The 27,981-nt window shown below is 38.8% G+C and overlaps 2 protein-coding genes across 2 annotated transcripts; one reads left to right on the plus strand and one right to left on the minus strand.

Annotated features, from left to right (window-relative positions):
* Window positions 1–2,687: 2,687 nt before the first annotated feature.
* LOC136282263 (CCAAT/enhancer-binding protein epsilon-like) lies at window positions 2,688–3,760 on the minus strand. Its single transcript, XM_066169641.1, has one exon. It carries the CDS (start codon window positions 3,544–3,546, stop codon window positions 2,812–2,814), a length of 735 nt encoding a protein of 244 aa, XP_066025738.1. The 5' UTR covers window positions 3,547–3,760; the 3' UTR covers window positions 2,688–2,811.
* Window positions 3,761–5,314: 1,554 nt separating this feature from the next.
* On the plus strand, window positions 5,315–27,967 carry LOC131784528 (xanthine dehydrogenase/oxidase). Its single transcript, XM_059101343.2, has 41 exons — window positions 5,315–5,386; window positions 5,471–5,644; window positions 5,765–5,822; window positions 7,085–7,181; window positions 7,604–7,712; window positions 8,589–8,715; window positions 9,562–9,623; window positions 9,771–9,860; window positions 10,257–10,337; window positions 10,979–11,120; window positions 11,654–11,821; window positions 12,139–12,215; window positions 12,414–12,510; window positions 12,824–12,933; window positions 13,034–13,230; window positions 13,900–14,065; window positions 14,191–14,280; window positions 14,379–14,496; window positions 15,040–15,091; window positions 15,768–15,894; window positions 16,730–16,849; window positions 17,196–17,318; window positions 17,580–17,681; window positions 18,278–18,341; window positions 18,808–18,877; window positions 19,120–19,207; window positions 19,542–19,628; window positions 19,720–19,845; window positions 20,143–20,208; window positions 20,921–21,066; window positions 21,680–21,761; window positions 22,068–22,163; window positions 22,266–22,394; window positions 22,932–23,006; window positions 23,692–23,744; window positions 24,417–24,531; window positions 25,065–25,130; window positions 25,270–25,458; window positions 25,637–25,710; window positions 26,374–26,467; window positions 26,799–27,967. Exons 2-41 carry the CDS (start codon window positions 5,594–5,596, stop codon window positions 26,847–26,849), a joined length of 4,035 nt encoding a protein of 1,344 aa, XP_058957326.2. The 5' UTR covers window positions 5,315–5,386; window positions 5,471–5,593; the 3' UTR covers window positions 26,850–27,967.
* The last annotated feature ends 14 nt before the right edge of the window (window positions 27,968–27,981 follow it).

Here is a 27,981-nt window from a genome sequence, read left to right on the forward strand (position 1 = left end):
AATTAAACTTTTTCAATTGATCCTTGTAAAAAGGAAAATCTTCTCTGTTGTGTTAACAATAAAGAAGCAAGAAGGGAAATGGCTTAGTTCAGGCTGACGGAGACAAACAAACCACAGTTGTCTGGGGACCAGCTGCTTCCTTAGTTTTCTTTTCCTAGCATCTTCTATTTTCGGCATACATGCCTTACCACTTGAGGTTTATGAAAAGAGACACATTACCCTAATTGGAAGGAGAAAACTTCCTCAGGTCGTTCCCAAGTATAGCAAAGTAAATTATTTTGGGATATAAGCATTGCACTAATAAAAACTGACTTCTCCTTCATGTGGCTGGGGTTTGTCTTCAAGGCAAATTTTGTTCTCTTGTTATTGGTCTCAGTGACCCACCTCTTACTTTGAATTGAGTGATGTTCTCTTTACAAACTTATGAACACAGACTTATTCCCAGAGCAGAATTAAAGTATTATTATGAAAAGTGAATTTCACAACACACCAATATTAACACAGAGTTATTAGATATTATAAGTGTATATTAGTTTTTCAGAGAGAACTTTGTTTTAGTGAATCTTTCTCAAGATTTTTATTCCTACTAGGGTAAAATTAGCAACTTGTTTGAAAGGTTTGATAAATATCTCAGTAGTGCCAATTATCTATTTCCGAGAAAACATCTTTGAAAAATTTTTGTGTAATTATGGCAAATGATGATTTTTATAGAATTTTTGAGCTTACTGTCATTTTAAAACCACTGAATTTGTTAAACATCAGTGTTTAAAGTTATTGTTTTCCTTAAATATCCGATATTTTTATATCAAGTACCAATGAATTTGTAGTGTTCAAGATCAACAGGCTATCAATTTTTAAAGAGTTCTGCCTTTTCCAAGTGGTGGGGGCTTGGCAAAATGATAGCAGGTTACAATGATAATGTAGGGCTGGTTTCTTTTCATTGACATAGTCAGTGTAAGCATAATTTTTCAGTCTGTTGAGACTCGTGGTCTGTTTGTGAAAGAACCTCTGATCTATTAGTACATGTCAGTGATGATGTAGGTCAAGAGGAATCAAAGGTAAATGGTAGATTGTAAACTTTCTACACTGCACAAGCCTAAAATGGGTGTTTGCCAAGGTACACTGGTCATTTCTACCGCGAGGAATTAGTCAGATTTGGATTGTATACTATGATGCACTTTGTGGTTATAAAAATTTATGAGAATTCTAATAGTAATCTTTTACCAGCTGCTTCTCCAGACTCAAGACAAGTTTTGTTTCATCTTTTAAAGTTTAGTTTTCAAGGTTTGCAAACCTGTCCAAACAGTGCCAAGGAGTGAAATACATTGTTTGAAGAAATGTGGAGTAACATGTTCATAACTGCTCTGTCATACTCTAAAATATAATACAAGCTTTCAACTGAAAATGGGATAGGATTGTAAGAAGATGTTGTTTAAGAAAAAAAAATGTTTCTTCTTCGAACATAACATGATATTACCATAAGGAAATACTATCCCACACAAAGTGACCCCTATGTTTCAAAACATGCCTACCACTGTCAATGTCTGCTCAAGAATTTTGGGCGAGAGCAAGCTTGTCCAAACATTTTTAACTGAAGTGGAAGATGCAAGAAGTGTTTATCAAATGATTTAGACTTATTACTTCAAACCAGCTGGTGCTGCTGTTGTAGTGGTGCACTGTTTAAATACATCACCTTGTGCTCTACTTAGACAGAAGTTAACTGTGGTAATTTAGTAACACAACCACTCAGATGAACTAAAAAAATCCATCAATCTCCACATCACCCATTAACATTCACCAAATATGTTTGATTTCCCTAGAAGGGATAAATTTGACCTCTAAAAATGTGGTGGAGAATTTAATGCTAAATACCTTTCCTTCTATCACTTCAAAAAAATTTTCAGCAACGTTTTCACGTCTACTTGACAATTGCCGAAATTATACTCCGACAAAGGATAGAGAATAATAAACGAAGTTATCTTTAGTTGTAGGTTGCCTAATTATTGTCAGACTTTGGTAAATATGCCGAATGGGACAAGTCACTGATGTAAATATAGAATGCCTATTTCGAGAGTTGATGCCAAATTTCACGTCACTGGAACAGAGGGCGAAAAAAAAACAGGATACTTCTTTAACACTCCTTAGCGTCCCTGAATAAAAGGATAGAGGATGTTCGGTACGATCTGAGTCTAGACAAATCCAATTTTCATTGTTCTGTTGTATAAGTTTCAGAGCGTTTCAGAAAATTGTAATTGACTTGAATAACTTTGGAATTAAAGCAAATCTACACAATATCTACGGAAATTTCCACAAATATACTTAAATTGGAAGGTTTTTCAATTCCTAGGAAGATTAACCAGTCGAAAAGGATAGACAATGTTTACATACGCATGTGACTGAGCACTGCAGATGTGATCAAACGTTCTAGAATGCAAATCAACAATCATTAATTCGAAGCATACCTCATCTGCAATATTCGAGGCTCAGACTTTACCAAAACTTTAGCACTTTCACACACGTTCCATTATTGCCATCGCTCTAGTAAACATGTTAGATGTCTCATGAATTTGATGCTGCAGATATAGGAATTGAAAATACGCAAAATGACGCAGCTAATAGATTCAAACATTGAACAATAGCATATCAACTCTGCTTCACCAAAAACTCGCAGTAAAACCACAAGTCCATTTCTGTGATCAATCTGTATTTATTAGGCTGTGATGTTACACCAATTCATCAAAAGCAGAGATCTACATGATTTTTTTCTTTAAACGTCCACAATCAGTTAAAAGAGTTCCATTTGGAAAATGGTTAACGGGAGGCGACAAGTCCATGATGAGTCGGGATGCCATGAGACATCAGTGCTGCATTGACCGAAGGGTCCTTGTAGGCACCAGTGGTGGAAAACAGGCTCCGGAGAACGTTGAGCTCTTTAGTGAGAAAATCCACCTTGGATTGTAGGCGGGCATTCTCCTCTTGCAGCTCGTCAACTTTGTGCTGGGTCTCCACATATTTCTGCTTGCTCTTGAATCTGCTCTTGCGGACCGCAATGTTGTTTCGCTCTCGTTTCAAACGATATTCATCGCTTCCTTTCTCAACCGCTTTCTTCAAAGACGACGAACCACGACGGGATTTCGGCGCCTTGAGTTGCGAAGAGATGGAAGGCAGCCTGTTCGACTTCAGCTCAGGTTCTTTCGCCAGGTTAGTTGATCTGTACGTCACAGCCGGTTTAAGGGAATTTACTTTGGAATCTACTTTTACAATCTTAATGGGAGAGTACCCCCGTTCTACCTCGGGTAAATATGGCTCCACTACTTCTCTACGCTTGGGCTCTTTGGGTGCTAAATACTTGCTCAAATCTTCGGGACTGGTACTCAAGGTGGCAGGATCCAGGTAAGAGGCAAAGTCGATCGCGATGTCATTCAGATACGAGCAATTCTCATCCAGATCAGAAGCAGAGCTCAGATCCACATCTTCGAACAGCTCAGAGCAAGGAGAATTCGCTGCTGACCATTCGCCTGACTCATACAGATCGAGAACATCCATAGGAGCACATGATGAATATCCGCAAGATTCTGGCTCTTGCTTCAGTTCCAGTCCGTCAAAGATGGGGAGGGGGAAATCTAGTTCCTTTAAGGGAGGTATTTTGGCGACTTGTCCGGTAAAATTCTTAAAAAAATGGTCGGGTTTTTACACCCTAACGTTTTCGACGACGCTTCCGAATCTTAACGTTGGGAAGAGGGGCGATTGGGGGCAGACAGCGCATTTTAGGGCGGCCTTGAAAGACTCTCTTCCAAATTTAGACATAATAACAATTGCGTTTCTCTGATTGGCTCATGTCAAACGTAGTTGCTATTAGAAACTTGCCCCGGAAGAGCTTCCACGCGGGGGAGGGTGGTATTTCGAAATCTGCATGTGATTATGATGTCAGCATATAATCGGAAGAATTCGCAATTTCATAGAGAGTCATTTCCATTTTTAACTCTTTTCTCCGTTTTATCTCAGTGCTTCTGTAACTTAGCTCTCGCAAAGTGAGCAAAATTTGAGAAGACTGAAAAGGGGCGTTCCCAATTATCTGGACAACACCGAAAAAATGCTCCCCCCGGGATTCTAGCAGGAATTTTGTCAGGCAACACTCACGCAAAATTTAATTCACAGGCCAGGTGTGTGTCGAATAGTTAACTTCTGCTCTTCCTGTACGCAATCTGCCATGAAAAAGAATTTCCGAGGGTCATCAGCTACAACTACTCCCATTGAAAGACGCCATGGGAAATTCAATAAATGGATATTCAATACAATGCCTTTAAATTGATGATGGTCACCTCTCGCTTAGGTGTTAGCTCCAAGTTTCTTGGCAACTGAAGAAATGTATAAGCATTTTTTGTAGGATTTGATTATCTCTTGCTAAAACCTCCAGAACACCTGTCCTTGAAGACGGTTTTATTAGTCCTTATCTGCGTTCTTCCGGTTCGAGGGAAAAATGCTGATACGCTGTCGAATCCAAAGAATTCGATGAGGGTTGAAAGGCTCTACTTGAAACAGACAAAATTATTCGTTTCAATACGATTAGCGTTATTAGGCGTTTTTATGTCAGGGTGGATGATAGACAGTCTACCCAAGACTAACTTTTCTTACCAGAATTAAAGTATGCATTATCGAATGAAAATTCATTAGGACGGATTATAGAATAAATCTCGGCGTGTTATTAGGCGAAGAGCTGGTTAGACTGCCAATCAACAATGATCAATAATAATCAGTCAGACAAAGATCTCGTCAGATTAGGTTTTCTGTCTCCCTTTACTCATAATTTCTGTCTCCCAAATACTATTTGGCGGTACTGGTTCACTTAACGCTTTTTCCTTTTATTTTTCTTTTTTTTCCGGTCTGTAGTATTACTAGATCGTCTTCGACAGCTCTGGCACTGACATTTGCCAGATCTAGGAATCGGGGAGTTGGGGCTTGGGGTTGGTTTGTTTCAGACTTTCAGTTTGTAAAACGGAGCGAAATATGGAACAGCGCAATAGCAGCGGTGGAGTGAAAAAACGAGAGATCTTTGGGTCGGGTCGGGTCGGGTCAACCAAAACTCCCTCGCTTTTTCACTCAGCCGCTACTAATCACGCCGTTTACAATTGCGCTTTGTTTTACTTACTGATCGCCCCGCAACAGGTTAGCTAGGGGCAATTTGGTCCTTCAGACCGTCCCCCTCGGATCCCCACGTATCCCCACAAAGTTATTTTTTCCTATGTTTTGTTTTCTCAATCGAGCATCTGATTGGTTGACTGCTCTCTATTGACCGCACTCGATCTACCTAATCAGTCTACCTGATCAGTCTAAACTGATTTTAGCTTAACACTGTTTTGATCTGTGGAAGACTTAACAGAACAAGGTTATGACTGGTTGTGCTGTTAGCTAGAAAAAGAGCAAATAAGAATATTTCAATAATCTACGTTTGCTTTCTTTGGGTTCGCAGGGTTATGTAATCGCAGTTCGGTGAGAGATCTTCCAAGTTGTGTCGTGTTTACAATCGCGAGGTGCCCTCAGTTCTTAAATGGGTAAACTGTAGCGCTGTACCAATATAAGTTTTATAGACACGATGCCTTCGTCAGCCAGTGAAGAGATTGTCTTCTTTGTCAATGGCAGAAAGGTACGTTATTCACGTATAGACTGCAAAGAGATACACGATTTTGAGTTCAAATGCACGCACGCCACACACCCTTGATCTGGTTTATATCTACAAGTTTTAGTCTAATTTTATTCATCGCAGGTTGTCGAAGCAAAGGCGCAGCCAGAAATGACTTTGCTCTGTTATCTGCGAAATCATTGTATCCTTTCATTACTATGCACATTTTGATCCCTCTGTTTTTGGATTTTTGTGGACGGGCGCTTTGCATAAATATTAGCAAGTCATCGGGGTGATTTTTCAATTCGATGATTCAGGATGGTTTGACTAAAACTTACTGATCGTAAACTTGACGTGCTGTGCATGCTCTGTGAGTCTTAAGCACAAATGTCACGCCTTCCTGACCTTAGGACCTTCCTGAGGCTAACTTAAAATTGTAATTTGATCCATTATGATCAGCAAACATGTGAATCACTGACTGGCTATTGATAGTGACACGTATAGAGCTCATTGTTTCGATTTTGGCCATTATATGTTATGAAAATCGGCACGTGAGTAAAATTTGATTGGCAAATTTAAATGCATGGAACGCACATGTGTTCGAAGGAGATGTCTGTGGCTGACTATACAGGTGTTCTTTGTTCTTTCCACTAGAATAATGTACAAACTTATGATTAAAGGTTAAGGAAAATATTTGCATGTTGGTTCAATAAAATCATGCATGAATATGCAGAGTAACGTGACTTTCAGAATTTTGCTATGTTCTGTTTTCTTTTTATTTTTGTAATTCACTATGAATTAATTCCACAAAGTTAACAGTTATCCACCATTCTGTTGGAGACAAGTGGTTAACAGAAACAATGAAGTAAATAATTCTTTGAGTACGCGCCTCACAAAATGAAAAAAAAAATATTAGATGCTCAGTTGGATTTTATATGAAACTGGTTAATCTTTGTAGCACGAAGTGATTCTTATCCAAATTCCAAATTCCTCTTTTTTTATCATGCAAATGAACACATTTTCTAGATGCTTTTTGTTTAAGAATCTCTGAGGGATTAAACTTTTTCAAATTTCTTTTTTTTTTTTTTTTTTTTTCAACAAAAGATGTGTAATTTTTTTATATAGTGCTTGACAGCAGATGGAAATTATGATTTTCAGCTTAGGATATGATTGTGGGATGATACAATATTTAACAAAACAATTATTTCTTATTATGTTAATTTTCATGCTCTTTGGCAGCTCAAAGGAAAATTATACTTGCCTCAAGATATTGTCTTCAAGGTAGCCAATCAACATGCAGGAAAAAAAGCACTATTCAACTGAGTAGTATTCAACAATTATTTGCTGAAGGCAAAGTGAATATTTTGAATAAACCTGAGACGATTTTTATTTTCTGTTCCATTTTGCTCAAGAAATATGTGTACAAGGGAAGATATATCTCATATTCCTTACAAAGGTAATCAGTGGGTTTGACAGGTAGCAAGCTTGGATGTGGTGAAGGTGGCTGTGGAGCATGTACTGTTATGATCTCTAAGTATGATCATGGAAATAACAAGATTAAGTATCCTTTTGAAACTCGAAGTCTGTAGAAAACTGGAAGAGGTTGAATGGTTATGGTTATGCAACAAGGGGAAGCTTCATGAGGTTTCAGATCCCCCTCCTATTTTATGTGCTTACTTCTTGTCTGAAACCAAAACTCTAGCAACAACCAAATGTCATGTTCACTTAATATTCAACAAGAATTGTTTGAAATTTAATTGTCTTAAATATTTGTTTACTTTTTTTGAGGCCTTTTTATAAGAGAAGAAGAATCCTTATTTTCTGAGTCAAAGCTCAACCCCCCTACCATCTTTATAAAAATTCCTGAATCAAGAGGTTTGGCTGTATACAGGAGAAGGTTGTTAAAATCTGAAGCATCTATGGCCTATGTTACAGATTTCAAGTAGAGTTAACTTTGTGTCCTCTGACCTTGACATTAACTAGACATTTCTCTGCAAATGGCTGTTTGATGCCATTGTGTGCTGTTGATGGAATGGCTGTAACCACAGTGGAAGGAATTGGAAGCACCAAAACTGTCTTGCATCCAGTGCAGGTAAATAATTTACTTATTATAACTATTTAAATCCCAGGAGCAATCAACATACAACTTTTCTCTATGATATCCATGCATTATCCAGCAAACAGCTTAATGATGAAAATGGTCAAACTCATTAGATAAAAGTTGTTATTTTGATCTAACACCAAGGAAGTGTATAGCAGCTGGAGGGGAGACTTAACAATCCGAATTTGGGAGTTAAAGCATTAAAAACACGCATATCACATGTGCACTAATGAAAACATTATGGACAGATGTATAGGATCAAATAGAATGTTAAATTATTAATAGCAATTTTTAAAGTCCTAACTATAACTAGAGTGCAAAGTTATTTGAACATGTAGAGAGTCAATAACTCAGGGTGAGGTGATGAAATAATCCAGTTAAGTGGCAGATCAGAGGAGGATCTCAAGTCTTCTTAGATATTTCTGCTCCCTTAGCCACAGAATTACGCATTGTGGGTAACAGCAGTTTGTTTGAGGCAGCTCTGTTAAGAGTTGGGAAATAAGAGAAGGAACTAAAACTGAAATGATGCAATGCCTAAAGATGAATTAAAGTGATCTTGTGGGGTGAATTGAGTTACTCAGTGACAAGTTTCATGGATCTTCAGATAATTGTAATTATTATTAAGAGGAGTTGTTAAGAACTTTGGTTATTAACTAAGAACAAGTAGCCCTGTTTTTTTAGCAACAAGAATGCGACCTTTAAATATGGCAATTTTGTGTACCCTCTCTGAGTGTCTATTGCATGAAAAACAATTTTAGAGGGGGTTTGAAAATTTTCATTTTTAAAGTTATTTAAATGATCCTTTTAGAAACTAGTTCTTAAAAGTGCTAAACAGGTTGGTTTATTAATATTTATTCTGGTTCTAAGGAGCGGATTGCCAAGTGTCATGGGTCACAGTGTGGATTTTGTACTCCAGGGATTGTGATGTCAATGTATGCGCTTTTGAGAAACAACCCTCTACCAACTAATAAAGAGATGGAAAGCGCTTTTGAAGGTACAGAGGGAAGTAGCAGGAAATCAAACTTATTTCCTTTTTATCACATAAATGCCAATTTTGTCAAGTGCATTTGGTTTGACACCCTGGTGAAACACTGGAATGACACGCTATCCATGAGTTTCATATGGTATCAAAGCCTTGCGTGTGATAAAGCATCAAACTTTAGTGAACTCATTTCTTAATTTGAATGACAGCATGTGATTAATTGACAACATGTGAAAAATTGGAATATTTCCATTTTCTTTTTATTCCTGAGGCGTGACTGAGAAGTTATTTCTAAGACTTGTGCATTGGGTTTCATCAGGGTTTCCAAACAGTCCAACACAATAAAAGCACGTGGCCTGTGCAGCCTCGTGCTCTCACCAGTTTTCTTGTGTTTGGATACCCAGATGAAACCCTCACACTCGTTTTTGAAATTGTACATTAAAGTTGCCTTTGCATTGGTCCTCTTGTGTTCAGTTCACCAGAGTTGTGAAGTCTCACATAACTCCCTCTTGCCCATGGGAGGTTGTGTACAAGGCAGATAATCAGTGTCTGAAATTCTTTTTTTAAACCAGAAGAAAAATAGAGAAAAGTATTAATTGGTTTCTTTTCATAATGAAGATAGAGATGAGAATCATGTTTTTCCTCTAATTTTTCTTTGAAACACATCAATCTAAAATGTGTTATCTTCAAAGTGTCATGAACATGAGTAGGTCAGTAACAAATATATCTTCAATTTTTTTGGCAGAGGTTTTACAGATACCTTTTCTTGAGCATATTGACTTATCATTTGAACCATGTACATCTTATCATAAAGTCGCTTTAGACGTCACATCTATACCTCTGTCAATTTCCCACCAGGTAATTTATGTCGCTGTACTGGATATCGTCCAATTTTGGAAGGACTCAAAACCCTCACAAAGGTAGTGTTCCACTTGTAACTTACAGCACTGGACCTAGCAAGCTTCAGTTTAGCTCTTTTCTTTTAAATTCAGTGCAGTATGAAAATTTTAGCATCATTTCAATCTTCTTTTTACTTACATGTTTATTAATTCCAATCTTTGTGAAAGGAATGTTGCGGTAAAGGTGTTAATGGTTGCTGCTCTGAAATGGACCAAAATGGAACCACTAATGGCATATCGCAGAATGGAGTTTTAAATGTGAGTTGAGAAAATGATTGTTTTCCAATTTTCTTACAAATTTTTCGGACTTTATTTGCAGCTTAGTCTTAACCCTCTGACTCTCATGGGTGATCATGACCAAGACATAATTTTTCTTTACAATATCAAATGAATACATTATCAAGCAGACAGGTGACGAGAATAAATTATGATGAGTATGAATTAGGGGATAAGAACAGTAGTTGATCCAATACCAAATTCTCTGAACTAACATCATAAGCATGACAGACAATAATGAGAATTACTTATGAGATCTCGGGTTTGAAAGGGTTAAAGGATTGACTATTATCACTGTGATAGTAGAACCTTACCTTAGATTTGTTGTCGAAAAGAAATAAAAATATTAAATAAGTTGCTTTATTTCTATGCTTACAGGGCTGCAATGAGTTGTTCAAGTCAACAGAATTTACACCATATGACCCAACTCAGGACGCTATCTTCCCACCTGAACTAATGGTGAGTTTGTTCACTCTCAGCTTAAATGTTAGAGAGGTTGTTGGAAGTATACAGATTGATTTAATAAAAGTAGAACTGGTGGAATTGGAAGCAGAATACTATCATGTTACCCTGTTGCTTATTATAATCTAATTTGAACTACATTGCTGAAGTTGTAATAAGCAGGAGTTCCACTTCTGCTTGTAACATCAGTAAAATAGTTTTCACATGTCATCATACATGGGAAAAATGGGAATGTTGTCACTACCCCAATTTCACCTAAGATTATAACATGGCCATGATCCCAGTTTTGGATTACAGAGTATTAATAGCTCTCAAGCAATCTAAGATTCTAAGTAGACTCAAATGTGGCCCCCCTGTCCACCAGTAAAAATTAAACTTAATGGTCAAAGTGACTCTTAATGAATTATCTGATAGGAAACTCTCTTTCTCTCTTGGATTTTCGAGAGAATTTTGGGTTAAATTGGAATGATATTCTTACTAATTTTTGGTTTTGCTAATTTTCATAGTTACCAGTTTGTTCAGGGGAATGCTGAAATGTTTGGAGAATTTAGTACAGATACAGATCTCCAACAGGGTGATAATTTAGCACACTCAAAAGTGTAGTAGAATATTTTCAATTCATTAATTTTTCTCCAAAGCTCCCAGAAGCTGCCAAACCAAGAACTCTATATATCAAAGGAGATAATTCAACTTGGATCAGACCAACAACACTGGAAGAGTTGTTGGAGCTTAAAACAAAATATCCACAAGCTAAACTTGTGATTGGTAACACTGAAATAGGTGAGAGATGTCAGAACTAAATTGTGATACAGTATAGACATTATTAAAATTCTATTGAGGAGCTATTAATGATAATAAATCAATTCACACCTCCCCTGATATCCTTAAATGGGATGGTGGTGTAGCCAAGGCTACCCCCTGACCCCCTCCCTACCTCATGGACACCTTCTCAAGTTTCTTCACAGTTTTGCAGTACTCATAATCCTTTTAAACCTGTGGGAGAGAGGCTGTGTGAGATCCAAGTGCCTTGTCTGGCAGCATGCCACAATGACACCAGCCAGGGTTTGACTCCCTAATTCATTGTTCCGTGTCCAGCTTAGTGAAAGTTGGCCTCTGGGTCCAATTCTCTCATCAAGAGGTCTTATTGCAGTTTTGTCTTTTCACCAAATACTCAGCCTTTCAATTATTTATATTGCTAACTCAACAAGGTCCATAAAAAACCTCAGTGACCTCAGACAGACAGCTAAATTCCCCTTCCAAACTTTTATTACCTTAATTAATCATGATTTTTAAAATTATCATTTCATTGACAGGAATCGAGATGAAATTCAAAAATCAGAGTTATCCAATCCTGATAGCTCCTACTCACATCAATGAGCTGAATGCCATAGAACACACTGCAGAAGGCATCAGGTTTGGTGCATCTGTGACACTGACTACTCTGGAAGAGGTTCTTAGTGAGGCTTGCCAATCCATGCCAGGTAGTGGTCTTTAATTAAACAGATTTCTTTGAATGGTGAACTTAACTTAAATAAATAGTTAACTTTGGGAAAATCACTGTCCAGTTGTTCTGTATATCTTGTCATTCTAGTTAAGCTGTCAATTTTGGTTGTAATTAGAGCTATTGAGTTTGGCAAGTCGAGACTTGGAATAGAGAATGAATTTGGAAGTAGGAGCTTTAAAGGGCTAATTAAGATCATTACGACTGACTGAACTGAATGATAATTGTTGTATTGTTCAGCACTGGGAGTTTGGTCATTGTGCATAACTGTTGTGTTACATTATTCTACTTCTACAGAATTCAAGACCAGATGGTTCACAGCAATACTTCACATGCTCAAGTGGTTTGCTGGTCATCAGATTAGAAATGTTGGGGTAAGTAAACCATACCTTTTCTTTCTTTTATAACGAAAGAATATTCTTAGTTTATGTCAGTTAAAATTATTCAATTATAGTTCTTTTGCCATTTCATTGTTCAAATAAAATTGGATTCATTGAAGTTATGGGCCACATTCTGTGTGATAATTTTAGGAGACTTGTCTCACAGATATGAACATGATTTGTTCCTTCCAGGCTATTGGAGGAAACATTATGACAGCCAGTCCGATATCAGATCTAAATCCAGTGTTAATGGCTGCAAGATGCCCTCTTACATTAGCTGCTGCTGGAGGTATACCTGCTGTTTGGAAATTGTTAATGTTGGCCCAACAATGCTGGAGCTTAATGGGATGTCAGTTTCTGTCATATGAAGAAACTAGGGGTTTTGCCTCTCCCCCCCTAGATGGAATGCCAATCCTTTGCAGAGTTCCTCAGGGGGGTATAGTTAGGGAAGGTCTTAAGGTGTCCACAACCCCCTCTTTCTCCCTCCCCCCCCCCCCCCCCCCCACACTGCATTCATTTAAACCTTGTAAGCTGCTATTTTTTATCTTGATATCAAGCTATCTTGGAAGCATGAATCTTATTTCTGGTTTCTTGCATCACAGGAAAAAGAAGAAAAGTGAAACTGGATGAGAATTTCTTTACTGGTTACAGAAGAACAATTTTGCAAGCAAATGAAATATTGGTTGATATTTTTATTCCATTCACAGAAAAGGTGCAACTTGTATTTCTTTGTTAGTGCATCTGTTTCTAATAGTATGATTTTTATTCTATATTTGTCTTTTCATTTTGTAAATAAATATTACTGTTTTCAGCACGAATATGTGTTTGCATTTAAACAAGCTCGACGGCGTGAAGATGACATCGCTATAGTCAATACAGGCATGAGAGTGTTGTTTGATAAAGAAACACAATCCAGCTCATGGCAAATCCAGGATTGCAGTTTCAGCTTTGGAGGCTTGGCCCCCACAACAGTCATGGCAATGAAAACTGTTAAAGGGCTCACTGGAAGGTATTTTGAGACAATTTGGTGACTGCTTACTGTGGCTGAGAGACCAAGACAGAATTTCTCCTTACGCTATCCAAACAATATCAAGCAGACAAGTGATGAGAATAAAGAAAAATATTAGTTAGGGGATTATTAGTTGATCCAATACCAAATTCTCTGAAGTAACATCATAAGAATTGTGCCACAGGCAGTAAGGAGAATTGCTAATGAGATCTTGGAAGTGAAAGGGTTAAGGCTTGTCACTGTATACCTTTGCTTAAGAAACAAGTGAAGCTATCTTGCAGGCTAATTTCAGGATAATTTTCAATTTCGCTCTGACGAAGGGCTAACGCTCGAAACGTCAGCTTTTTTACCCTTTACGGTGGCTAATTTACGTTTTCAACCCAGTTGTTAACACTAAATTACCTGCTATACTCTCCCACCGACGCAGCACCACAGTTTCTTTAGAAACTTACCTCTTTATTAATTTCAGGGTTGTTAAGGGTTTTTCCTGATATTTTAAACTTGTGAATAGACATGGAATTCTCCATTTTAATAAACTATTTGGGTTAAGTTTTGATAACCACTTATACTCTGATATGAACTTAACTTTTCTTTGAGTAGTATGATGTGAGCGAGGGAGGGTAGCCTTAAGACCGATTATGGTAATCAAGTTTGTACTCTCTCTTGTAGAACTTGGAATGAGAGCATAGTACAGGAAGCTTGTCAGCTGTTGGCTGAAGATCTGCCGCTTGCACCCGGAGCACCTGGCGGTCAGGTGGAGTACAGGAGATCGCTCGCCTCAAGCTTCTTCTTCAAGTTCTACTTAAACGTTACCTTGCAGCTGAGTAATCAAGAGGTATACTTTGTGCACCTTTACGAGTGTTTTTCGGAAATAAAATTTTACTTTATTTAGTGTTGCTATATTTATTTGATTAAGCACCCAGACTCAAATGAATAAAATAGTGTTTGTTCGTTTTATAGGTAGCATATAAGGCTGATATACCCAAGTCGTTTATAAGCGGAACTGGTCATTTTCAAAGAGATACAACATACAGTACCCAGACATTTCAGGTAAGTGTTTCTCTTTGAAGAAAACCATTTAATAGGGTGGGGGTGGGGTTACAAATATTATCTTGACGTCCACGCATCTGTAATTGTCATTACTTCAGGAAGTCCCCAGTGATCAGTTAATCGAAGATGTTGTTGGTAGGCCTGTGCCTCACTTAGCAGCTGCCAAACAAACCACAGGAGAGGCAGTCTATTGCGATGACATTCCTAAATATGCAGGTAATGTATTTAACCCTTTAACTCCCGAAAGTGATTGACATGCAACTTCTCCCAATAACGTCCATGCATTATCCAGCAAACAGGTAATGAGAACACTGAAACTTATCAGGAAGAAGTTTTTATCTTGATCTAACACCAAACTCTCTTAACTAAATGAAAAGGAAGTATGTAGCAGCTAGATGGGGAGAATTAACTATTAGATCTTGGGAGTTAAAGGATTACATAGGTTATAGAAAAATGTTGTTATTCAGCGTGGTTCGATAGATAGCTGAACGTTTAATCGTTTGTCTCACAATGAAAGAGTCAGGCTCTTCAATCGTGTATCGATTGCACGATTATATTGGTCAGCCTGACTCTTACATCGTGAGAAAAAAGGATCAATCGTTCATTTAAGGATTGCGTAGTTATTTTACTTTGATAAAGATGAATTTACTGAAGGTACCGTGCGAAAAAAAAACAACATTTCTAATCCAAAGAATTAATGTCTCAAACTTCAAGTTAAGGTTGATTTAAAGCTAAATTGCCGTATTTTTCCCTTTCAAGGAGAACTTTACTTGGGTGTCGTCTTCAGCAAGCGTGCACATGCGAAAATCCTGTAAGAAAATTGTTTGTTTTCTTTTAAATAAAGCTTTGATACTGTCTGGAAAAAAGGGACTTGAGCTAAGCGGCCCATCCAGTAATGTGCTTCTCCAGGTTCCTTTAGCGTGCAGTGACTAGGAGTATCACTAATTCCTTCCCCCCCCCCCCATGGATGCGATGCAAGTCCATTATAACGTCACCCTCCTAGCATTTCATTAGGCTTCCTTGGCTTCGAGTCGAAACTACGGCAGTTTCAGGAGAGAGAACTTTACTAACAAGCAAGACCAGTTTCTCTCGTACAAGAGAAAAAGAATCGCACTTTATTCGCGTCACGCGCTCGTTTTAAACCGAACAATTAGGTCGTGCCAAACTCTCCACCCAAAACTTAAAAAAAAAAAGCTCTTTAGCAATAAGTTTCTAAAGAAACTGTGGTGCTGCCTGCTTTCTATTACGGGGCGGAGACGCGTGGACCTTATGGTCAGTGCGATGGGGTCTGGGTCGAGAGGTCTGGGTTCCAGACCTGGCCATGTTATTGGATTGTGTTCAAGGGTAAAACACTCTGCTCTCACAGTATGTCTCTCAACTGTAAGGAAAAGGAACATTTTTATTGCTTCCCAGAGCTTTATTTAAAATAATAAAGGGGGCACTCTGATACATAAGATATTAACTTTGTAGTTTTTGGATATTTTCAGGGGTGTTGATCCAAGTGAAGCACTTCGTCAACCAGGGGTTAAAAGATATGTTGGTGTGGATGATGTACCAGGTCGCAACGCGACAGGGCCTGTAATCTTTGACGAGGAGATCTTCGCCTCAGAAAAGGTACCTTTTTTTCTTTATCTTTTTGATGTGTGATGTGATTTGTATTTTGCAACAACTCGCAAATTATACGTGAACTGCAAACACGCGAGTTGCAAGTGAGTTACAAAGCTGGAAATGCTTTATCGAAGTTCCGTGTCGCGCGGCTGTCAGTTATGTCGTACACCTCACGGTAAAAATGTGGAGTGTTGGAGGGTTTAACCCTTTACACCTTAACATCAGTATACATATTCTCCACACTTTCCTCTTAGCATTTCTCATATTATTAACAAGGAGAATTTGTCAAACAATCACAGCTTCTCAAGTTGGCGATCATTTCCTTTACTCTCGTGACTTGAATGTTTGATTCAGGGATGATACTGTAAGGAGAAACTAGATGTTAGTCACACTGTGGGATTGGAGGGTTATAAGGTCATTTTTTGAGTTGTTGTTGAACGATTTCGATCTATTTTGTTTTGTTTCACAATCGTGAGCCAGTTTGATTTCTAAACCTTTAGATTTCGCGTGTCATTGACAGGCGCCGTGGAAGGTTACTTTAATCTTGAAGCCATTGTGCTTTATTTGAAAAGAGTATTAGCTCGCAGGTGAATTGAAAAATGCCGTTGACGTTAAACTGGTAGATTAAGTGGAATGCAACGTGACCATTCCCGTCTTATTTTCTTCTCCAAATCATGGTATTTGATACAAAGCTCAATCGTAGAGCTGTGGAATCCTGCTTTTGTTTCATTTGACCCTTAATTAAGGCAGAAACAACACAAGATTTCTAACTTAAAAAGTTTGCACTAGACTGCACTAACCCCTTCCCTCTGCATAAATTTATCCTTTTTTTCTACTATAGGTGACATGTGTGGGTCAGGTAATAGGTGGCATTGTCGCTGAAACTCAGGCCCAGGCCCAAAAAGCAGCCCAGCTGGTGAAGGTCACCTATGAAGACCTGCCCAGAATAATAACCATTGAGGTAAAATGTTCACTTTTACATGGTTTTTACATTTCTGATGCAAAGGGAGGCGGCTTTTTTTTTTTTTTTTTTTTTTTGCGAACGCGAGGAATATGCTAAAGGCGAGTCACGCGTGAGAGGAGGGGATATTTCGCGCCGCTCCCCTCGTTCGTGTCTCCCTGTATGCGCTCGCCTCATGCCTTCCTCGCGCTTGTCTGGCGTTCTCCGCGCCTCCGTTGGCCTGGAAACGCAGAAGAAAATGCAACCTTTCCTGCAGGCTGATTGAAGAGTTTCCATCGTTTCCAGACTCACAGTTCACTTTTAGTGAAGAGCTACCAACTTAAGCATCTGTTCTATTTGTGGACAGGAAGCTATAGCTGCAGAGTCATATTTGAACCCTGAACCGATGTGCATTCAGAAAGGAGACCTAGAAGCAGGATTTGCTGAATCAGATCATGTGTTAGAAGGGGAGATGAGAGTGGGAGGACAGGTTAGAATCAAATGATTGTAAAAGATAAAATTTTAAAGACGTTTGTGTACAAGAAGAGGGCAGAATGTTGAAACTGCAGTCTCTCAAGGTAAGTCATCTTTGTATAGCCAACTTTCTTTCTCTTTCAAGGATTAGAACTAATTCTCTGGCCGAAATTTTGGCGACTCTGTGCGGACAAAACCGATGAAACACTATCCAGTTGAAAAGGTTATCATTCATTTCCCCTTTGTACAAAAACTAATTACTTTCTCTTTGTTTCAGGAACACTTCTATCTGGAAACACAAGCAACAATCGCTGTTCCAAGGGGAGAAGATGGCGAGATGGAACTTTTTGTTTCTACACAAAATCCAACATTGACACAGGTAGGAGAGCGTTTTTTGTTGCTGTTGTTTCCTTACTACGCGCTTTTAGTTGTCGGTAGATGTGTTTGAACGTAAGGTTGTAAACGCGGTTGGTGTTTGAACGTGAGGTTATAAACGCGGTTGGTGTGTGAATGAGAGTTTTTAAACGTGGTTGTCACGTTTTAGATTCACTTGCTTTTTTTAAGAAAGTTATTTCAGTAAAAGAAGGTGAAAGAATTCTCGAAAGAAGATTTAGATATATGAAAATTCACATATTTGCACTGCGGTGGAAAGATGAAATTAGAAGATCCTCGCAGCTAAGAACACTCGAAAGTTCTCGAAAGTTATACAAACCCTCAACTGCTTATCTGGTTTGCTAAATTGTATCAAATTCTCCAACCTCCTTCTACCTGATTACTTACGTCATAAATTGCAAGTTCTCGATCACTTCACTTTAGTCTTGAATTACTTCAATCTTCTCTGCTGACAGTGGTGGGTCAATATTCTACACAGCGGACATAAATGTGTTCTTTAGGGTCGGATAAGAGTGGTAATCTCCATCCACTATTGTCGAAGTTCAATTGCAAGTTATCATTCTTTTTTTTGAAAATCCACAGAAACTTGTTGCCAGCGCATTGGGCGTACCTGCCAACAGAATAGTCGTGCGGACCAAGAGAATGGGTAAAGGAGACGTAAAAATTGCTTCAATGCCATTGGCTACGTCAAGACGTCACACTCCTTAAATGGAAAATTGATAGGACTTAGACTACGAGCAATTCTTGCTTTACGATGAAGTCTGTCTCGCGAGTAGAAAAAGAATTGGTGAAAAAAAAATTGATGCTAATGCACCTAGTGGAACTCTGGGAGTGAGGTGCCCCACTCTCAAAATGCTATGCGGAGCGCTAACATCAATTTTGGTTTTTTTTTCGTTTATTTTTTGGATCAATATCAGTATCTGGGCAACTGCCCACCTACCCCTACCCCTCCCCTAACCCAATTGTTGGGTTAGGGGATGGGATAGGTGGGGCAGTTGCCTAGATACTGATATTGATCCGATTTTTTTTACTCGCGCTACGGACTTCGCAGAAAAGGAGGGACTGCTCGTAGTCGAATAGGACTTAATTATTTTTTTGCTCTGATAAATCAGGTGGTGGATTTGGTGGTAAAGAGACACGTAACTGCTTTCTGAGCAATGTTGTGGCTGTGGCGGCAGCTAAGTAAGTTATTTTACCTTCTTTTAAGTTTTTTTCTATTTCATTATTCATTTATTAGTTATGTATATTATGTCTTTGAGTTGTAAGTGGCAGTCTTCAAATCTTGAAAGGGAAGTAGAAAATATTTCCCTGTTTGTAGCATGTGTGGTTTGGTACAGCCTGTAATTATCTTAAGACGGAGACATCAAAAATGTCTAACTCATTACAACGAATATACGAGTTTTTCTGTGTCATTTGTGTTTCAGGGTTGGTAAACCTGTGCGCTGCATGCTTGACCGAGATGAAGACATGAAGAGTACTGGCACTAGGCACCCGTTCTTAGCCAAATACAAGGTACAATACATATTCTACGATGACGCATACTGATCCATACTGATCCAATCAGTATGAATCAGTATGCAGGCTGATTTGCCAAAAATCCTAACTGGGATTATTGAGGTGATCTGCGTTGTCTACGGGCTTTTGTTATATTTAACTCGTGTTTATCTTATTCATCTTCTTAGGAGGTTGTCCGTTTTCCGTTTATTCTCGCCTCTGGCGGTTTTCTACTTCGAAAGAGTTTTTTTCCATGTGTTATTCCAATTATGACAACTTTTAACGATCCCATTCCTTTTCAAAGTGATGAAAAATGACACATATTTCCTCTTCACTCCTTATTTTTCTTTAGGTCGGCTTCACAGCAAATGGGAAAATCAAAGCTCTTGATGTCAAAATGTACAGTAACGCTGGAAATTCTTTGGATCTGTCAAAATCTGTGAGTTGTTATCTAGAACCCTTAAAAATCTCATTCGCTCAGCTTCCGTCCTTGAATTCTTCCCTTATAAGCGCATGATTGTTTTCCGCAGGTTATGGAGCGCGCGATTTTCCACATGGAAAATTGTTACCTTATTCCAAATATTCGGGGACATGGGTATTTGTGCAAGACGAACATTCCTTCCAACACTGCATTCAGAGGATTCGGCGGGCCGCAGGTTTGAAATACTTTTGTTCTATTGGTTGATTTTGTGCGATTGACAACAGGGTAACTGAGATGGTATTCTTTGCCAGTCAGGAGTTTTCTTTTCGCGTGAAGGCTACGAGTGAATTTGAATAAAAAGTTCTAGTTTGATTTTAAAAACTAGCTTGAAGGTCATACATCTTGTTGAATCTCTCAGTTACTACGTGCGATATGACTGGTCAATTTAATGGGCCGAAATCAAATTATAACTTGATTTTTAAAGATACCAAACTTACAACCTAATCAATGTATGATTACCCTTTTTTTTTAGGGTATGATGTTTGCTGAATCGTGGATAAGTGACATCGCAATTACTTGTGGTATTTCACAAAGACGGGTGAGTGAGCGAAAAACCTTAGGCGGTTAATTGGGACAAACTTCTGTCACCGCAACATGTATTTAATTTTCCTGCAGCCAAGAGGCTGGTACCTGCACCTGGTTTCCGAAGGATTTAGAGATGAGGCAGGGGCTTAGCTGGGTTTTTTTCCGGGGGGGGGGGGGAGGGGGGAGCGGAGGTAATCAAACGCATCACACCCAGGGTCTATTTGACTATCATGTCGACATCCACGCCGTGTTGTCCTATTAAACAGTGAAATTTTTGCGGAGGAGCTCTGAATATCTCGTTAATTACAGAGATTCGCACTCTTCTACCAATTGAATTGTAAGGCTTGTATGTTGTTGACCTAAAAAAATATAATAATCTCAGTTAAAAAAGGGACGAGGGCTAGCTAGTACTCCCGGACCCCTCCTCCTTTGTCGCTCTACGCCTCAAGGATGGATTGACAGCTCACAGGAAAACCTCGATTTGCAGACTATTAGACCTCGGGCTCACTAGTGGTGAATTAAGAAAGAAAGGAAGGGGGGGGGGGTGGTCAAAATGAGCTGAATTTTTTCCGTGTACTATCGTGTTCTCTGCTTCTACAAACCATCCCCAGTGCAATGTTTTGCAAAGTTTGAAATTTGCCCATGTTATTTGCTCCAGGTATCAAATTGTCAGTTTTTTTTTCTCATTTCTCTTTTTAATTTTTCTCTATGTCGACTGCGAACAGGTCAGAGAGTTGAACTTCTATCAGGAAGGTGATGTAACTCACTTCAACCAAGAACTGGCCAGTTGTCATATCCAGCGCGTGTGGGACGAGTTAGTTGAGAGGTGTCACTACGAAGAGCGAAGAGAGCACATCGAGGCCTTCAACAGGTTGGGTGCATCCTTATTTCCTTTTATTCGTCCCTACAACTCCTAGAGGTGTTCAACGTGTAAATTCTCTTCACAAAAACAATACATTACTTAGCAAACAAGTGATGAGAATAGACTAAGATATCCGCCAGCGGGAATTGTCTTGGTGTATTACCAAATTCTCATAACTAACTAACAAGGAAATGTTAACAGCTTTAAGGGAGAGTTTTGAATGAGATCTTCAGGGTTCAAGGAATTATTCAGATTTAACCATAACGAAGGTAGTAGAACTGCAAGCATTTTTTAAGATCTGTTTTCTTGAAAAGGTGTGAGAGTTTTAAGTGGTGTAAACATGGGACGACACTCGAATCCTTGATAGAGGAGAGACTAAAACTTGAAGTTAAAATCAAATGGAAAGAATGACACAATGCATGCAAGCTGGTCGATGAAAATATTCGTATTTGTTGCAATTTCGAGATTTTATATCGTAAAAAACGATAATTCACTGTAGCCGTTTGCCATACCAGTAAACGTTACATTTTGACTCTCATTTAATATCACCCACACTGACTATATAACCTGGCTTTTTATGATACCGAATTGTCATGCTTTCCTTAATGTATTTCCTCCCAAGGGAAAACCGGTGGCGAAAACGAGGCCTTGCACTGACGCCTACCAAGTTTGGCATTAGTTTCACAGCTACTTTTATGAATCAGGTACGAAAACAAACCCCTTGCTTTTCATATTGCTGTAGTCGCGCTGGATAGAACTGAACCCCGCTTTCCAGTTGTTATATTTGTTTGAACGGTGAAACGACGTTATTCTTAAGTTTCTTCATTGCTTTATTAAAACCTTGAAACACGTGGGATAGCCTAACACTCACGGGCGTTGGCCTTTCGCCCTCCCCAGCTCTGTCTCGGTAGACCTGATCAATCGGAAGCGCTTCTAGTTACATGAGCGTTTATACGAACTGCGTGAACCCAACTGATCAGTGTTTTGCCTTTTTTGGTCTTGTTTTCAAGGCTGGAGCTCTGGTGCATGTTTACACAGACGGATCAGTTCTTTTAACTCACGGCGGAACAGAAATGGGCCAAGGACTGCACACAAAAATGATACAGGTAGATGTCAAAAATGTTTCTGAGAGATCACCTAATGGAGAAAGAAATGCGTAAATAAGATTAAGGAAAGCTCAACTTTCTAATTAAGTTTCATTTTTGCAGATAGCCGCTCGTATCTTTGGTATCCCTGTGTGTAAAATCCACATTTCAGAGACAAGCACGAACACGGTTGCAAACACGTCTCCAACAGCAGCATCGGCCTCCTCTGATCTCAATGGCATGGCGGTGAAGGTAAAACACCTTTTTCAAGACGGGAAAGGCCCTGTAGCGAACGCACCAATATATTTTCAAATTCGAATTACTTAACCAGTGGTTTCTGAAATACATGAAGAAATCTTTTAAATAACAGTAATTTACAACGATATCAAACAAGGTAAATGCAAATCAAACGGAGGAAGGAAAGTAAGAATATACCTGACGGTTAGAATACTTTTACGAAACGACATAGAAACGTTCAAGGAAAAATTCTGACTCATAATTTATTGGCACGAAAACTATTTCATTATGGTAGTACCACACAGAAATGTGAGGCTAACAAACCGCTGAGAGACGTTACAACTGGCCCTATCTTTTGAATTCTGTAATATGATAACCTAGATAGCTCGTTACACTGATTGTTGGGGGGGAGTTGCTCCTGGATTATTTCACTTGATAACTTGAGTGTCAATTTGGTGACCGCGTTGACTAGTGCGCCTCTACACGTGGTGACTAATTTACTGACGTATTATGTTTAGTTATTGATAAGATGTATGTTTTGGGATTCGGCAGATTGCTTGCGAGCAAGTTATGGAGAGGTTAAAGCCATATAAAATGGAAAATCCAAAAGGAGAGTGGGAAGAATGGGTAAGTATTTTACTTGTTAACTTGTTCAATCTATCGGTAAGGCGGTAATTAAGCTAGTGTATTAGTTAGCTTGTTAGCCAGGTTGGTCAGTCGGTAAATCATTCAGTCCATCCGTGCGTCAGACAGGATAATTTGATTTATTCGACTGAGCTGATAATGTAAATTGGCCACCGTAAGGAGTTTTTTCAAGTTACCTTTTGAGCGTCAATCAGTTGGTCTCCCTCCTTGTCTGTTTGTCTGTCTATCAATCAGCAGTCAATTTGTCAGTCAGTCCGCTTGTGGTCTGCTAGTCAGTTTTGCATGTCTTTACGGTTTGTCTGTTAATCAGTCATTATCTGCATGTTTTTCGTTAATTTAGTAATCAGTGAATTAGTTACGTAATTAGTCAGTCTGTCTGAATGACAATCCGGTCATCAGTTAGGCAGTCAGTCAATTGTGTCTAAAACTGGACTCCAGTGTCTAAAATCGTACATTAGTGTCAAAAATCGGACATTTACGTCTGAAATCGGACGCTAGTGTCTTAAAATCGGACAATTATGTCTTAAATCGGATATAAGTGTCTAAAATCGGACCTTTATGTCTAAAATCGACACTCGTGTCTAAATCGGACACTAGGGTCTAAAATCAGACCTTAGTGTCCAAAATGGGATTTTAGACGCAGATATAGCTTCTTGCTTATTTCCAGGTTCGCTCCGCCTACTTTGACCGCGTCAATCTTTCAGCGAATGGATTTTACAAGTAAGAACCACTTTTCACAATTTGAAATCTAATGCAGTTTTCCATGACTACGCACTTTTAAGTACGTGTGTAAACTCTTTTACTAGAAACTGACCGATTTTACTCTCTCTGAAATTCAAGTGGAAAGGCCATCAGCAAGATACCAGTGGATTTTAAGGGGTAGTGGGTGATCCCCTGGCTTCCCCTCTCTTGTAAATAGCAATTCTTCTTCCGTAAATCTTTTGAAAATCGGAACTCAATTAAATAATTGCATAGATTTTTTTTCTTTTTTTTCTTAAAACCTTCAACCCCTAAGAATGACTAGTATTTCACTTCTCTTAACCATATTAACGCATAATGAAGCACGTTTTTTTAACTGTCTCTGCGCATGTGCCGCACGCACACCGCAGGTTAATAGGATTGCGGTCTAAACTACTAGTCACCAGATTCCACAACCATATTAACGCATAATGAACCATAAAGGTCATAAGAATGAAGAAAGTGATCACCAACCAACGAAGCTCTTGATTGTTAAACAAATTCTCCTTGTCCCAATCTTAGAAAATGTCCAGACTACGTTTTGGAGAAAATGTATTCTGATGTCAAGGTGTAAATGGTTCATCAGTGAAAATCCAAGTAGAATTGCCAGTTCTAATTTTCCGGAAGTGATTTCTTGTTATTTTTGCCTCTCAGAACACCGGACTTGGGGTATGATTGGAAGACCAATACTGGCAGAGTCTTCAATTATTTCTGCTTTGGTGCGGCTTGCTCAGAGGTGGAAATTGACTGCCTCACAGGAGATCATCAGGTTCGTTAATAGGCACACATCTCTAAGATTTTCTCTTTCATTTACTTTGAAACCGTTACACGCACGACCCATGGAAAGAAAAAGAATCCTGGAAAACGTATAGCAACGATTTCGTGACCTAGCTCTCAAAACAAAGTGGTGGCTTCTTTCGTCACGACAGTATGACACTCGGGTTTAAACGAATTGCCGAAACGTAACTGACCAGAAAAACCTACATGTGATGTGTAGAGAAACTGCTCACCAATAGAAAAGAGGCAGAAAAGACATATGCTGTTTGTCAAAGAGGTTACTAACTCTCACAAACCTTGAGAACAAATATTTCGTTCCTCGAGGTGCCGCAGAGCACATATCACTCAGATTCGAACTTGGCCGAACGGAAATAAATTCCAAACTCATTTTGCGTCAAGAGTTGTAATTTTTGGAACAGCTAACACTTTCTCTGTAGAACGAGTGTCTACATTGCATGAAATTAATCATTGTATAGCGCAGGAATTTATAAACTCCATAACTTTTATTGTTTCCCTGTTCATCAGGTTCTTCGCACAGATATTGTGATGGATGTCGGTATCAGTCTCAACCCGGCCATTGACATTGGCCAGGTTAGTAAATTGTTTTATTTTCCGATGTAATCATTGGCTATGGACTAATTTCTACTCTTGTTACGAGCAAGATTCTGCAGAAACTTTTGCCGTGTGTTTCTCTTTTATATTCAGTTTGTGTTAATCTGCGCTTTTTCAGGTGGAGGGAGGTTTTGTTCAAGGAATGGGTATGTTTACCCTGGAAGAAGTGCGTTACTCTCAGACCGGCTCATTATGGACGCAAGGGCCTGGTGCCTACAAAATTCCTGGATTTTCAGACATACCAGTGGAGTTTTATGTTCACCTCCTACGGAGTGCCCCGAACGAAAAGGCGGTCTTTTCTTCCAAGGTTTGAAGAGTTTCTGTTCCTCGAAGGGATTAGATTGCCAGAAAAGTCTGTTATGCTTTGTTATTATGAACCTACCTCAAATTGAGAGTGATCTTTGGTTAAAATAAAAGTCGAGTTTTAATTTGACGTTTAAAAGTTTTTTTCCTTCTCATGACATTTTGATGTTTTGTTTATATAGGCTGTAGGAGAGCCACCTTTGTTCCTTGCCTCTTCTGTGTTTTACGCCATCAAAGATGCCATCATGTTTGCCAGGTAAAAAATGTCCTTACCTCTTATAGTTATCAACTGGACATTGCGTGGCTTATAGAAGTCTTGGGGCAATTGCTTTTTGATCGAACGCGGTCACAGGATCGAATTTTTTATCATTATTAGCTCAACAACGAATTGACGGACGCACCGACTGACTGAGCTCTGACGAAGGGCTAGCGCTCGAAATTTCAGCTTTGGAACTCTTAAAGTGGCTATTTTAAGTTATCAACTTGGTTGATGATACTAAATTACTTTTTGATCGAACGCGGACACAGGATCAAATTTTTTATCATTGCTAGCTCAACAACGAATTGACGGACGCACTTACTGACTGAGCTCTGACGAAGGGCTAGCGCTCGAAATTTCAGCTTTGGAACTCTTAAAGTAGCTAATTTAAGTTATCAACTTAGTTGATGATACTAAATTGCCCTGTCACACTCTCCGACTGACGCAGAACCACAGCTTTTTCAGAAACACCCCCTTTATTCATGACTGTTGGTCGGTCTGTCTGTCTGTCTGACTGACTGACTGACTGACTGACTCAAGGTCTGACTGTCTGACCAAATGACTCCTTCATCGACTTTCCAACAGGAAAAACGACTTCACAACTCAATTGTTGTTCGAAACACTTCTTACCTTATTGAAAATATCTTCTAAATTTTACAGGCGTGAATCAGGTGTTGAAGGAATCTTCAGACTGGACAGTCCCGCCACCAGTGAGCGCATCAGAATGGCTTGTGTTGACCAGTTTACTCAACAGGTGAGAAGTACCCCCTTGCTATCGCCTCAACTCATGCCAATGGCAAACACATGTTGCCCGAGTATCTAATCAGCGTGTCGGTAATGGCGATACTTCAGGTTGAGAGAGCGCACAGAATACTCCGAACAACTTTGTGAAAGTTTACTTTCTCATGAACTAAGCTTGCGTTTAAGATGTATGATGTATTGTGTAGTACACGCACGCTTGAAATCACATCGACAGTACGTTTCTAGTGAGAGGTATCTATGAACAAGGTATTAGAAGCTCTTGAGACACTTATGTTGTCAATAAATTCTACTCCTTTACGTTTGTTTTTTTTTTTCCTCCATAGTTTACACCCCTTGCGGATCCAACCGTGAAAGACTTCAATGTTTATCCATGAGGACTTGAAGAGTGCTAATTAACAACATGTGGTCTACATAATTTCATTAATCATTTAATCAATTGCTTACCAATATTTAAGTAATTACAAATTAGATGTGGATATTTTAATCGTTCGGTTTAACTGGTTCCCTAAGATTCTTGCAATTTTTCCCTATCACCCGATCCTGAAAAAAAAAAGATGGTCTTAATTATATTTTCGCTACAAGACTGAGACCAAATATCCCTGGTTATCTTACATTTTCCTTTCCCCTGATTTACTTACGGCTCACTTCAAGTGAGGCCCGATCCACGGGAGGATTTTGATCCCAGTCCCCCTTGCGGAAGTCATATAACAATCCACTTAACGCCCTTGCTAGTTTTACACTCCTTTTCCAGGTTCCCGTATTCTCGTATCCAGACCTTCCACGGCCAAGCGGTTTACATTTCATTAAGTTTCTCGCTAGTGATTAGTTAGATCCGAAGCCAACTAATTGTGATTGGACCAAAATCAATCTCGGTATTAATATTTAAGTCCTGAAAATGAATATGAACTGAGGCGTACTTTAGGCTTACAACAAAAGCAACATTAATTATTTTATTCCATAGTAATTCAGTTATTTTTTGAAGAAAACATGGAGACTATGAATAACAGTATATTTGTGCATCAAGGTCTGTCTACATACATATATATATATGAGTAAAGATATCTGTATCGCATTGGCTTGGACAACAAAGATATATTTTGACCGGGTGAATTTAGTTGAATTCAGTGAGTAGTTTTGTAACCTAGATCAAAATTTAAATTTACTGGTATCCATCCTCACTAATTCGTTTAGTAATTGCAAGAAAATATATTTTACTTCGGTTTTGCCGACCATTCATCGGTCCCCAGTGGCGTTCTCGGCGGCTAAAAAGCTGATTTGATTACGTCATATTCTCTACTAAGAATGTTATTAAATCCCATACGTATAATTTGTAACAGATTAATCGGCGATTTTATGTAAGAATGGTTTCTACCTTACCGAACCCAAACAAATGTATAAGGGGTAGCAATTAATGATATTTACATCAAATCAGCTGTAATTTCATACTTTTTTTCATGTATACCATATATTCAAATATTAAAAAAAATTGTGGTTGAGGTATATCGT

This window comes from Pocillopora verrucosa, chromosome 7, assembly GCF_036669915.1.
Source record: "Pocillopora verrucosa isolate sample1 chromosome 7, ASM3666991v2, whole genome shotgun sequence".
NCBI classification, from domain to species: Eukaryota; Metazoa; Cnidaria; class Anthozoa; order Scleractinia; family Pocilloporidae; genus Pocillopora; species Pocillopora verrucosa.

Coding starts and splice junctions, on each gene's coding strand:
- LOC136282263 (XM_066169641.1), bottom strand. CDS start 3,546: ATGGATGTTCTCGATCTGTATGAGTCAGGCGAATGGTCAGCAGCGAAT.
- LOC131784528 (XM_059101343.2), top strand. CDS start 5,594: ATGCCTTCGTCAGCCAGTGAAGAGATTGTCTTCTTTGTCAATGGCAGA. Junction 15,895..16,729: donor AGATCTTCGCCTCAGAAAAG/GTACCTTTTTTT, acceptor TTTCTACTATAG/GTGACATGTGTGGGTCAGGT. Junction 24,532..25,064: donor GCCTCACAGGAGATCATCAG/GTTCGTTAATAG, acceptor CCTGTTCATCAG/GTTCTTCGCACAGATATTGT.